The sequence below is a fragment of the Medicago sativa genome, chromosome 3 (assembly GCF_051527215.1).
Source record: "Medicago sativa cultivar Bolivia chromosome 3, Bolivia_mono, whole genome shotgun sequence".
Lineage (NCBI taxonomy): Eukaryota > Viridiplantae > Streptophyta > Magnoliopsida > Fabales > Fabaceae > Medicago > Medicago sativa.
In genome coordinates this window covers 63819029-63832824 of record NC_140751.1, presented here as the reverse complement: position 1 = coordinate 63832824, position 13796 = coordinate 63819029, and the positions used below count along the sequence as shown (strand labels likewise).

Sequence of the window (13796 nt, the reverse complement as noted above, 5' to 3'; positions counted from 1 at the left end):
CAACAGATAAAATAAGGTGCCCAGCCTACTATACCAAAGCAAACAGCGGCAAAGGACATAGCAGAAAAAAAAAGGCCAGCAACAGGAAAGAAACCAAAAAGCCATACACCAAAAGAAAAATAAACAAAATCCCTCCCAAAATACCGAAACAGCAACAGCAAAGCATGCTACAACAGCATAGGAACTGGTATGTTAGTGGGGGTACTAGGCTGTAAATATTTTTTGGAGGCCCATACCTTGGGGAGGCCTGGTGCTATAGCGCTGCTTGCACCCCCAGGGTCCGGCCCTGATTGTTGTATTTCAAGCAATTGGCTAAACGTTTCCAAAACCAGAGGTAATAATCAAGCAATCATTAACTCATGAAGTAGTTGCATTCCATTTCGATCACTTTTTCAACTTTTGTGTTCTTGTAGAGCATGGATTCTGATTCAACTACTACTAATTGTTGAATTGAGAAAGGGAAAGATTATTTGTGTACCAGCAGCGAGGTAATCATTCAATCATATTTTATAAAAATTAATTTTTCGTAAAACGAAATTAAACATGTTTCTAATTCCTATAAAATTGCGAACTTTTTTATTTAATCTCTACATAATTTTAATAGCAACTTTAGTCCTTATAAAAATGGTACTTAGCAAAATTAATCCCTAGCGTCAAATGGTAGCTGGCTAGGTCGACGAAATCAGGGCTAGATCAATAAATGCATGAACATACGGGTTTGTTCAGATTATTTTCGTCTTTTTCTTCATTCAAAATAATGTCAAGCCACTTCAGACAATCTTCGCTGCGATTTTGGCCGATTCAACAACATCAATTTCGAGCCACTTCACAACAAGTTTCTACCTTTAGTGTAAATTGGCAGGGGACTCACATGAGAACACTTTGTTACTGTGAGAAACGATGACAATCAATAATATCCGTTAAATTCAAATCTATGGCTGAGATTAACATATATCATTGTAGTCAAGCCACACGATAGTAACCACTTTTGTCTCCTTCTTGACATTTATTTGTTGGCCTGCAATTCTTTTTTATACATTAAACTGCAGCTTAATTTGATCATGGAAGAGAGATTGGCCCATAATTAAAAGAAAATTGTCCCTCAATTGAGTAAGCACATCAGGATCGAAAAACATTAATTTCTAAACAAATGGTAAATGCCTAAACCAGTTCAACAACTAACTAGCATTAATTGTTATCCTTTATTCTATCACTAAGAACATTTCCAATAGATATATACACTGTATACTCTAAACGTAACGTTTTGACACCTTGGAGCATTTAAAAGGCAGCGTTTTGATCCAAGTCAACAATTTAAAGGCTACATCAGCATCAGATAATTATTAACTGACAGCAAGAGTAGCGGTGAAATAGTTTATCAACTAAAGGGACCTATTTAAAACTTTTGAAACTTAAAGGACTTGCTTGGGAATTCCGTCAAACTAAAATGATCTATTTGAAACTTTTGAAACTTATAGGATTAACTTGAGAATTCTGTCAAACTAAAAGGATTAAACGTGGTATTTGGCTTATTTCTCCTCATTAGAAGAACCATGGTGTGAAAATGTGGGTAGTAAAGAAATGATTGAAGTAATTTAAATAAATTCCCATATCATCAAATTAAAAGTCGAGTACAAATAAAAAAAATCATTAAATGTGAGTTTCATTAAAGTTTCTTAATTTTTCTATTATTGGAGCAACATATGCTAGAGTCATAAGTGTGAAGTATTGTTGGAGCAACTTCATAGTGGTTATGGAACCAACTATGAATTCCTTACAAATTTACCATTGAAGATGCTCTAAATTTGTGTCGGTACGCGGTACACGACATGGGTAGGATACAGTATGTATGGGGGAATAGAGCTTCGCTACGTGCCGGTTAGTACTAATATTATCTAATTAAGTATAGTAAGCTAGCTATCTTAATATTGCAAAAAAGTAGAAGAATTATAGTAGTTTGTTGCAACAAACTAGTGCCCACTTTTCAAAATATTTTTTTAAATTAACTTTTTTTTCTTTTTTATCAGTTTTATTTTGCAAGAGATCGTTCTCTTTCTACAAACTTCAAAGGATTTTCCAGCAAACTTTATTAGCTACAGCAGAGGTTTTTCTGTCTCTTTCATCTTCTACTCAATCTCTTTCTTCATCATTCATCGATGATCAGCCACTTGTTTTGATTCCTTTGGTTCGTTAGTTTCCATGAATTGCTGGAGAATGTGTGCAAACCAATTGACAAAAGTACCACAAATTGGTACACAAATATTAATTTGCGGTTCGCAGCATATTTAAAAAGAATTATACGACTTATGGTTCTAATAAACAACACAATAAACTATAAAAACAAACAGGTATTTATAACTATATATATTATCATATACGATATAGAACCAATCGTTCAAATTAGCAAACTAACATTTTTTTTTGAATAATTTGTAGCAAACTAACATATATAATTAAAATAACGAAGGAAACATATTCTGATAGGGGAACAATCTTGCGGATGATATAAGAACAGAATGACAGAGATGATGTCGTGTCTGAGAATATCATCCTTGTGATTGAGATTGAGAAGGATGGAAAGACATGAGAATGAAAACAAAGCAAATAAAGACAAAAACATGAAGGACCGTTTAATATGGATCTGGTTCAACCGATAAATTTTACTCCCTCCGTCCCGATAAATTTTAATAAAGTATTATTTTAATAAAAGGTAGTAATAGTCCACTTTTTAACAATTTTTAAAATGTTAAAAGATTCATATTAGACCTATTCTAAACATGAAGCCAAATAAGAAAATAGATATGGTGCAAACCTGAGGATATATACGGTATGGGTGAAGGAAGATAACATGGGTTAAATATATTTTTAGTTTTATAAAATATTGAGTTTTTAATTTTTGCCCCTAAAAAAAAATATTCATTTTTAATCCCTATTTGCATTTTATAAGGACACTTTTGAGAACTAAAATGTCCATTTTTTATAAATTAAACACGGGAATTAAACACTACATCCCTTTTTAAATACACGACTTTTATGATAAAAACACCAAAATTAAGAAAATTGATTGTTGTATTGATTTTTTTTTTTACAATTAGTATTTATTGTTTTTTACAATTATTATTGTTTTACAAATTTATCTGTTAAGAGAGAGAATTGCTTAATGTTTTCATTGAACATTTTTACATATTGTAGAAAAATATGTAACATAAATAGGAGAATATTGGCAGTTAAATTATTAATACATTTTAAAATTTGAAAAATAAAAAAGTCTTATAATTAAGAATGGATATAGTAATGTCTATTTAAATATATGTTTTGTATTTCTAACTTTAATGTGTTGAACTTGATTTAGATGGAGGGTTGCCTGACGGATATTAGGAAGACACTTGTGGATAAATTGTTAGACAAGGCAATAGAAAAATCACGCTATTTATTTTGCTTCACGTGCATTGTCAAGGAGTTCGATGAAGAAAAGGTTAAGTTGGAAGCAGAAAGGGCAACTATGACACAACGTTTTGACGTGGCAACCTGAAAAAATAAAGATGTTCAATTTAATGCTCAACTTTGGCAAGAACAGGTTGATAAGCTCATTCAAGAAGACATAAAGAAAAAACAGAGTTGTTTTTTTGGATTTTGCCCTGATTGTATTTGGAGATATAAAAGGGGAAAGGAGTTGGCAACCAAGATAAAGGAGATGAAAAATTTAAGGGAAGAAAAATTTGAAAACGTTGAAGTCACTCGGTGTCTTCCCGGTGTTGAGCGACATTCTTCTCAGTATTACATTTCATTTAAAAGCAGAGAGTTGAAGTACAAAGAGATTTTGGATGCGCTAAAAGATGATAGTAGCTATATAGTTGGATTGCATGGAATGGGGGGTACTGGTAAAACTACATTGGCAAAAGAAGTAGGTAAACAACTTAAGACATTGGAGTTTTTCAAATATGTTATCGATACGACAGTGTCATTTAATCTTGAGATAAAAAAGATTCAAAATGATATTGCCGGATCCTTAGGATTGGAATGGGGAGACATAAATGAATCAGATCGACCAAATGAATCAGATCGACCTAAAAGGTTGTGGAGCAGATTAACCAATGGTGATAAAATTCTTGTGATATTGGATGATGTCTGGGAAAATCTCAATTTTGATGACATAGGGCTTCCAAATAGCGATAATCACAATGGATGCAAAGTTCTTGTAACCACACGCAATCTAGGGGTATTAAAAAATATGGCATGTGGAAAGACAATTAAACTAGAGCTCTTAACTGAAGAAGACGCATGGATCATGTTCAAAAAGCATGCTGATCTAAGCAACATTTCATCCAAAAGTATTCTTGATAAGGGACGCAAAATTGCAATTGAGTGCAAAAGATTACCAGTTGCAATTGCTACTATCGCCAGCAGTTTGAAGGGCCTGAATAGTCGTGAAGAGTGGGATGATGCCTTGAATTGCTTACAAAATCCTTTGTCCATGGATGAGGTTAATGATGATTTGTTTGACATTTATAAATGTTTGAAGTTCAGCTATGATTATCTGAAGGATGAAAAAGCAAAGGGATTGTTCCTCTTATGTTCTGCATTCCCTGAAGATGAAGAGATTTCTGTTGAATTTCTAACTAGGCTTGGTATAGGAGTCAACCTTTTTGGGGAAGGTTATAAGAAATACAGTGATGCTCGAACTCAAGTAAGTGCAGCAAAAAATAAACTCCTACGTTCATGTCTACTGTTGGAGACAGAGAAAGGAGATGTGAAGATGCATGACTTGGTTCGGGAAGTAGCCCAATGGATAGTGAAGGAAGAGATTCTAGCAGTAAATTTATTAGAAAAAAATCAAAAGTCATTGGTTGAAAAGAGTAAGAATATCAAAAATTTGTACTTCCATGGAAAACTAAGTGAATTATTTTCCTCAAAAAGTCATTGGTCTGATGGCTCTAAGCTTGAGATTCTAATTGCAGAAGAGTGTGAGTTCCAGGATGTCCCCACTTCATTCCTTGAAAATATGGCAGGGCTTCGAGTTTTGATTTTCTCAAATTCATATTCTACGACACATTCATCATTAGCAAAATCAATTAAGTTAATGATCAATATTCGTTCTCTATCAGTTGAAAAAGTCATTTTGGGCGACATCTCTGTTTTGGGAAGCCTGCAAAGTCTTGAGACTCTTGAATTGCATTCTTGTGAAATTGATGAATTTTCCTGTGAAATTGAAAAGTTGAAGAAACTTAGATTGTTGTGCTTGAAAGAATGTCAAATTAAAAGCAATAATCCATTTGAAGTTATCCAGAATTGCACATCACTTGAAGAATTGTACTTCTTGAAGAGTTTCAATAAGTTTTGTCAAGAAATAACCTTACCTAGATTGGAAAGGTTGGAAAGGTATGTTCTCAGTGATTTTTATAGATATTGGGATGCTTCACAATTAAAAGTTGTGGCTTTACGAGAAGATTATTTTTCAAAAGCAACATATAAGGATTTGATACAAACCTCATATTGTCTTCATCTGTTTAGAATTGAGGGATATAAAAATCTCATGCCAGAGATGGTTCCTATAGATGGTATGAATGATCTAATTGAGCTTCATTTGGAAGGTAGTTCACAACTACAGTGCCTTGTAGACACTAAACATAATTCTCAAGTACCAATTGTTTTCTCAAACTTGGCTGTACTAGAGCTTGAGAGAATGGAAGCTTTGGAAGAATTATGCAATGGTCCCATCTCCTCTGACTCAATGAACAATTTAAAAAAGCTGTATATCAACGAGTGTGAAAATTTGCAAAGCTTGTTTAAATGCAGCCCAAATCTCAGCAATCTAAAGACCGTGACACTGATATCATGCTCAAGATTGGTTTCAGTTTTTAAATTGTCAACTTCTCAAGTACCAATTTTTTTCTCTAAGTTGGTTGTACTAAAGCTTGAGAAAATGGAAGCTTTGGAAGAATTATGCAATGGTCCCATCTCCTTTGACTCTATGAACAATTTAGAGAAGCTATCTATCAAGGAGTGTAAACATTTGCGAAGCTTGTTTAAATGCAGCCTAAATCTCAGTAATCTAAAGAGAATGAAACTAGAAAAATGCTCAAGATTGGTTTCTGTTTTTGAACTGTCCACTTCTCAAAGCTTGCCGCTGTTGGAGGAATTGAAAATAATTGATTGTGAGAAATTGGAAAACATAATCACATTTGAAAGCAGAGTATTTGAAGAATCAGCCGATGGTTACTCATTGTTTCCAAAGCTGAAAGTTCTACATATTGAGGAATGTCCCCAGTTACAATTTATACTTCCAATCCTCTCTGCTCAAGACCTTCTTTTATTAGAAGTTATCAAAATAAAATGTTGTCACAAGCTGAAATACATATTTGGCCAACACCAAGATGTCAAACTCACATCACTAAAAAAGGTGGTGATTGATGATTTGCCAAATTTCATCGACATATATCCAACCAATGCTTCATCCGTTTCCAAAGATGGTTGTAAGCCACAAACACAACAGGGCCCAATCAAAGGCAATACATTTTCTCTGTGTTGTTATAGATACAAACTGAAGAGTACGAAAACACCATTGGATTCTGAGGATCAACCGCAAGACTGCTCAATCTCAATGGTAACCCTTTCAATTTTTTTTCAATTTATCTTTTGATAGATAGCTTGTATAGCTTGATAGAAAATAAAAAGGATCTAAAATATAGAAAACAAGTGCATATTACAATAAATATCTATAAATAATGATTAATTAACTAATATAAAATTATAATTATAATATATATAATGTGCGTGCATGGGTCGAGTTGGGGATTAAAGTTCTCGTACCCGCGTCCATACTCGTTCTAATTTGCGGGTAATTACTCAAACCCAAACCCAAACCCAAACTCAAGAATGCGGGTATTTACCCCGCCCATGAAAGATATTTTTTGCGGGTACCCATTGGGTTTGAACAAAATATTTCATAAATTTCCCTCACATAAAAGTATTTAAATTTTCTCAAAACATTACATTACCTCAAAACATTCCTTTATTCAAACACATTCTAAGAATCAAGATTTAAACTAGTTTTTGTGTAATTTTTGTGTTCAGTTGCTTTTCAATCTTGTATCTAAAGTTAAGGTAAATTGTTGCTCTGAATTTTTTTTTTCTTCTACTTTTTATTAAATCCACAGTCAAATTAAGTTCTTTTGTTTGTGAGTTGTGAGCTCAGTGGTAAAAGTATCATTATTACTAACAAATTCAGAAGGAAGGCCATAGTTACTGATACTACCATCAAACTTTCTCAGGAATCTAGTGTAATATAGTACCATCTCATTGCGCATATGAAAGTGTTGTGAATTCGATTATAAGTGCTTCCATGCACCACGCATGCCAGCTTGCCCATGCGCCTCGGGCAAGGACCCGTGCGCCTAGCGCAAGCAATCTGTAGTACTGGGCGCCTAGCACAAGCCACATCAGTACAGAGGGCTCCTGGCGCAAGCCACAGCCCTGAAATGTGTGAAAAACACCCAGAAACAAAGCTTTTTGATCCCCTTTCACATGTCTGGTTCCACGGACAACAATAAACCACTTTTCCAGCATCCATACATGAGATTTGAAGGCATAAACACAACATAACACTAAAAAGAAATTTTAAAGAAAATACAATTTAATTAACCTACTACTTGAAAATATAATACAACTAATTTAAATTTTCATGCTTTGCATTTAGCTGGAGGGTTCTACATCAGAAATAACTGCAGCAGCAACCGTGTCCACCTTTACAGAAACAAAGAATAAGCCACCTGCTCAAGAAGTTGTTCTTAAACAAAAGGCATTTCCAGATAAACAGCATTTTACATTTAAGCAGGGTATCCAGATAAATGTTGAAGAAGGAAGTACCTCAGATAATGCCAATACATTAACATCGTCAACTCTGTTAGATGTAGCAGGTTCATCATCAGGCCAGTTAGTTACTTCTGAGTGTAAAACATCTTCACAGGTGAGTTTATCGTATGTAACCAACTTTACAACAAGTAGTTTTGTCATGGTTTTTATTCATTATTCCTTGCGATTGGATTTCTAAGAATCAAGTTTTAAACTAATTTTGGTATAATTCTTGTGGTTTAGTCAACTGCTTCATCCATTTCCAAAGATGGTTCTAAGCCGCAAACACAACAGGGCCCAATCAAAGGCAATACATTTTCTCTGTGTTGTTATAGAAACAAACTCAAGAGTACGAAAACACCACTGGATTCCGAGGATCAACCGCAAGACTGCTCAATCTCAATGGTAACCCTTTCAATCTTTTTTTCAATTTATCTTTTGATAGATAGCTTGTATAGCTTGATAGATTACTTACTATTAATACAGTAGCAAATCATGCACAAATTTCCACCAAATAAACATGAAATTGTAATATGACAAATTCTTATTTACCCCATCAATAAAAGATTGGTAGAGTTACTCAAGTTTACACCAATCAAAATCAATGTAGACACAAATGAATGATTTTGATTAGTGTCAACTCAACATGCTCAATCCACTTTTGTTGATAGATAAGTAGTTATGATCTTATAATACAGAGCAGTACAATTAATCATAGATAATTTAAGCCAATCATTAATTAGGAGTGACATAAGAAGGAAAATACTTAATTGGGCACAAGGGTTTGAACACATATACATAATTGAAAAAATACAGAGAGAAAAAATAATTAAATAATTATTTCTTTTTTAAATATTAAATGAAATATATTTTTGTGTGTGGGTGCCTAAGTGATGTGTTTAAAAGCTTGTGCCCAAACATGTCTTTCTCACATAAGAAAAAAGTCATTTATGTTCGCATTTAATTTCTTTAACTTTTGTGCACACTAGAGGAATGTTTGGATTAATTTTGAGTTACTTTTCATTGGGATTATATAATTACATTGCAGGAATCAAATTCATATTGCCTTGAAGAGATTAAAATCTCTAATGTTCCGAAGATGAAATCTGTATTTATCGTATCTAGTGCTTTAAGAATGTTGGAAACTTTAACAATTGTGGACTGTGAAGAATTGAAGCAAATAATAATAGACACTGGAGATCATAACAGTACCAGTGGCAATAATTTTGGCAATGTCTTCCCAAAATTGAAAAGGCTACACGTTGAAAAATGCAAGCGATTGGAATACATATTTGGACACTACAATCATGATCATCATAACCAGACTGAAATGGCAAACCAGTTAGCTAGTGGTGATTTCATCAAGGTACCCCTCTTTCCACATATCTTCGTTGTTTGTGACATTAATTACAATTTCAATCTTAGTCGGAGAATGCCGTTTCCCCTGAAAATTACATAGCAATTGTTTTTTTTATAACATTATGCATTTTCTTATACTATTATATAGTACGTATTATGTAGCCTATAAAGTATTTATAAACTAGACACAGACTCGCGCGTTGCGCGGTCACAAATTTATTTTAAGTTGTTTTATTTTACATTGTTTTATGGTAAGTTGCTCGATAGCCACTCGTCGCCTTCTTTAGAAGGTTATCCAATTTCTTGCTAAAGAACGCGACAGATGGCTATCCTGCATTAGCACTGACATCTTAATAATTTAGAATGCTATCAATTCGATTGATACACATGATGGGAACACGGAAAATTGATAAGATGTCAATTTTTTTTTTTAGCAAGATAAGATGTCAACATATCAAATTGGCGGCTGAATTAATAAATATAATAGATTACAACTGAATGTGTTGTGGTTAATTGCCAATATTTTTTTTCTTCAGAAATGATATAATGACATCTGAAGTTGTCATACAACCGTATTTGTATACGGTCCATCCGCCTTTTTCCATTTTTTTTTATAATTATTTATGTGCTTCAATTTGCGTGTCAGTCTTAACTTTGAGAGATTTAAGCTAGTGCATACCAACAACCTTTTTAAGATGTCAAAATATCACTAACTCTTTTTTTTAGGGCTTAATTGCCCATATAAATGATGGCCCAAGAATAATTACCGTTTACATGCATTTCATAAAATGAAAGGGTATTATGCCTTAATCTCCAGGAGTTTAAGAATATATTATAAAATGTGATCTTATTTAACTTTAGTAATGTTATTACCATACCGCTAATATATTTTGTGCACGGGCAAATAGGAATTGAGTGGCAATGAAGAAAACGGACAGCAAATGAACTTAAGTTTGGAATCCATTAAGTTGGTTAATCTGCCTATGATGAGGTGTCTTTTTGTGGGTCTCAAATATTCATTTGTCCTCAATAACCTTACAGAGATGACAATCATTCGATGTGAACAATTGGAAATTGTTTTCTCCACATCTGTTTTAAGATGCCTACCACAATTGGTTACTCTAGAAGTAGAAGAATGCAAAGAGTTAAAGCATATCATTGAAGATGATTTGGAGGATAAAATTTCTCAGTCTTCAAACACATTCTTCCCAAAGCTAGAAACACTGACTGTAATAAAATGTGACAAGTTGAAATATATCTTTCCAGTCTCAATTTGTAAAGAGTTTCCTAAGCTAAAGGTTATGTTGATAAGAGAAGCAAATGAGCTAGAGGAAATATTCAAAAGTGATAAAAAAGATGAGATTGAAGAAATATCCAAAAGTGAAGTTCAGATTCCAAATCTAAAAGTTGTAGGATTTGCCAACCTACCAAGCCTCTGCCATGCCCAGGAAGTTCATTTTCAGGCAGTAAAATATCGTTTTGTACATAGTTGTCAAAAACTCTCTCTAACTTCATGCAATATTGAAGGTGACGTTTATAGTTGGGATTTCTTTGAAGGTACACACTTGACCAAATATTTTTCATAACCATTACATGTTCGTTGTGAATATTACATATCATCCAGCAATAACAAATTTCTTCTTATTTCTTGTGATTCATGAATTTGTGTGTTTTACAAATGCACACTGCTACAAAGTCCGTTAGAATATAATGACATGAATATATAGTCACTTTCTATATGAATATATATCCTTTCTCAAAGATTTCAAAAATTATATGTGATTTTAATTGCTTCTGAAATATACGCATTTCTCTTGTAATCTAAAACATATATATTATGATGCTGTCAATGATGTAGTATAGTTATTTGTTTTATCTTTAATATACACATTTCTATGTCTTTTTTAATATTTAAAAATTAACTAGTTGGTTTAAAGAATATAAACAATTGAAGCATTTAAACAAGAATGGTTCTTGAATAAGTATTTGTAATATGTAAGAACTCATGGAAGCTTAACAATACATATACTAATAGAAGCTTAACGATAGACAGATAAACAACTGAACATCTAGTCAACAGTTTAATTTTTTATTATGCTTATGTGTTACAATCTAATGATGTTATTCTATAATATTTTATATAGATTATTATTATTATTTGCTTTCTCAATTTGACAAAATACAAAAAGAGTGCTACAAAGCAGCATCAGAACACAAGCTGACTTCTCCACAGGTGAATACAATAACCATATAAAAATGTCTTTCAATTAAACATGCTACTTTTTCTGCAAATAAAATTAGCATATTATTACCAACAAATTCAGAAGTAATTTGTAGACCATGTCAAATTCTCATGGAAATTCCTCTCCAAATAATTACTTATTCATCTCCATAGTTAGTAATGGATGCAATTTATAGCTCAAGATCACTAATGCATTTATTCTTATTACAGGAGTTAATGAATGAACAATTAATGGATCAACATCCACTTGGAGAAACTGATACTAGCAACAAACCTTCTCAGGAATATAATGTAATATAGTTCCATCTCATTGTGCATATGAATTAAGTGTTGTGATTTCAAAAGATGCCGAAAAACTGCTTCCATGCACCTAGTGCATAACTGCTGGCTAGGCCATGAGCCTCACGCAAGGCCTCGTGCCACCTTGGCCCCAGATCATATGCCTAGTTCAAGGCCACATCAGTACAGGGGGCGCCGCCTGGCTCAAAGCCCCCAGCACAAGCCACGTCCCCAAATGTGTGAAAAACACCCAGAAACAACCTTTTTGATCCCTTTTCACATGTTTGTTTTCCATCATTTATATTTCATACATGAAATTTTAAGGAATAAACACAACATAAAGCTAAAAAGAAATATTAAAGAAAATAAACTTTACTTAACCTATTACTTGAAAATATAATGCTACTAATTTACATTTTCATGCTATATATGCAATTAGTTGGAGGGTTCTACATCAGAAATAACAGCAGCAGCAACTGTGTCCACCATTACAGAAACAAAGAATAAGCTACCTACACAAGAAGTTGTTCCTAAACAAAAGGCATTTCCATTTCTGATTGTATTCTTTTTGACACTTAAATTGAATTAAACTACAATCGTTAAACATCATTTTACATTTAAGCAGGGTATCCAGATAAACGTTGAAGAAGGAAGTACCTCAGCTAATGCCAAGACAATAACATCGTCAACTCAGTTAGATGTAGCAGGTTCATCACCAGGCCCGTTAGTTACTTCTGAGTGTAAAACATCTTCACAGGTGAGTTTGTAACTAACTTTTCAACAAGTAGTGTATGTCATATTTTATATTCATTATTTTCCATACGATTAATTGGATTCCTAAGAATCAAGTTTTAAACTAATTTTGGTATAATTTTTGTGTGTTTAGTCTACTGCTTTTAAATCTGGTATCTAAAGTTAAGGCAAATTGTTGCTCTATAATTGTTGCACTGAAAAAGTTGTTTCAGAGTGTAATTGAGATAATGAAAAAGTAAGTATAAATATACTTGTTTAGTTTGTTACACTTTTTAAATGATAAATGAAAAATAAAAATAAACATATATATATATATATATATATATATATATATATATATATATAGGGTTATGATAGAAGACACCTTTTGTGAATGTGTCTTTTATCAAGTTACTCTATGAGCATTTGCGAAAAGACACCAACTTACTTTTATGAAGGTGTCTTTTAGCAAAGTTATAACTAAAAAGTGAAAATCACACCTTAAGGTGTGACTTGATAAAAGACACCACCAAACGGTGGCTTGTAACATAACCCATATATATATATATATATATATATATATATATATATATATATATATATATATATATATATATATATATATCCGTTGACACCAGGTGTAAGTCTAAAGACTTACACCAAATATAAGCCATTAGATCTATTTAATCACACGGTCAACAATAAATATGAAGCAATACAAAAAAACACTCATGTACCAAATCGGCTTCCCACTCTCCACAATCCCGTAGACTTGATCAGTTATTTTCTTCCTTCTCACCGTTTCTTTTTAATGGAGTTCACTTTCTTGCGACACTATGATCAAATATTATATCATTGACAAAGATGTAAATCAAAACCAATTCAAATTTCAATTGAGGGACATTGCTTTTTTCATTGTTTATACTTTTAATATTTGATTTGATAACCTTAAAAACTCAATTGCAGTTTTGTGCTCACATAAGCACCATCGAAATTGTGCAGGCTTTTAAACTTTGACGCCGAAATTCATCACAAAACATTCAATATTTGGCTTTTAAATTTTTGACCTAATTATAAAAACATAATTGAAAGAGGGTTTAGTCCTTGTATTGGGCTACGATGGTGATTAATTCAAAGAATCGGTGCTTGTTAATAGTTGCTTCGATGACTTTGATTTATCATGAGGAAAAGCAAAGATCAGGTGTCTCTCAATTTTTCTTTTTCGAGGATGGAATGATATCATCCCTTAGATCTATTTAATCTAATGGCTTATATTTGGTGTAAGTCTTTAGACTTACACCTGGTGTCAACGGATCATGTCTCATATATATAT

General features: G+C 32.7%; 2 protein-coding genes across 2 annotated transcripts in view; both read left to right on the top strand.

The window, feature by feature from the left end:
- The first annotated feature begins 411 nt into the window (after nucleotides 1–411).
- On the top strand, nucleotides 412–12488 carry LOC146939086 (uncharacterized). The gene is made up of 9 exons (XM_085752891.1): nucleotides 412–488; nucleotides 3353–6604; nucleotides 7697–7966; nucleotides 8095–8256; nucleotides 8900–9217; nucleotides 10119–11443; nucleotides 11663–11743; nucleotides 12171–12272; nucleotides 12357–12488. The coding sequence occupies exons 2-6, from the start codon at nucleotides 3695–3697 to the stop codon at nucleotides 10794–10796; spliced, it is 4338 nt and encodes a 1445-aa protein (XP_085609017.1). The 5' UTR covers nucleotides 412–488; nucleotides 3353–3694; the 3' UTR covers nucleotides 10797–11443; nucleotides 11663–11743; nucleotides 12171–12272; nucleotides 12357–12488.
- Nucleotides 11684–13796, top strand: part of LOC146939084 (uncharacterized) — a 16421-nt gene continuing 14308 nt past the window's right edge. The window contains exons 1-3 of the mRNA XM_085749727.1: nucleotides 11684–11743; nucleotides 12171–12272; nucleotides 12357–12488. Coding sequence (XP_085605853.1) covers nucleotides 11684–11743; nucleotides 12171–12272; nucleotides 12357–12488 — 294 coding nt within the window. The remainder of the gene's footprint in view (nucleotides 11744–12170; nucleotides 12273–12356; nucleotides 12489–13796) is intronic.

Excerpts from the sequence above, each read along its gene's own strand:
- LOC146939086 (XM_085752891.1), top strand. The coding sequence starts at position 3,695 with ATGAAAAATTTAAGGGAAGAAAAATTTGAAAACGTTGAAGTCACTCGG. Across the intron at positions 7,967-8,094 it reads AGTGTAAAACATCTTCACAG|TCAACTGCTTCATCCATTTC; the intron begins GTGAGTTTATCG and ends CTTGTGGTTTAG. Across the intron at positions 9,218-10,118 it reads CTAGTGGTGATTTCATCAAG|GAATTGAGTGGCAATGAAGA; the intron begins GTACCCCTCTTT and ends ACGGGCAAATAG.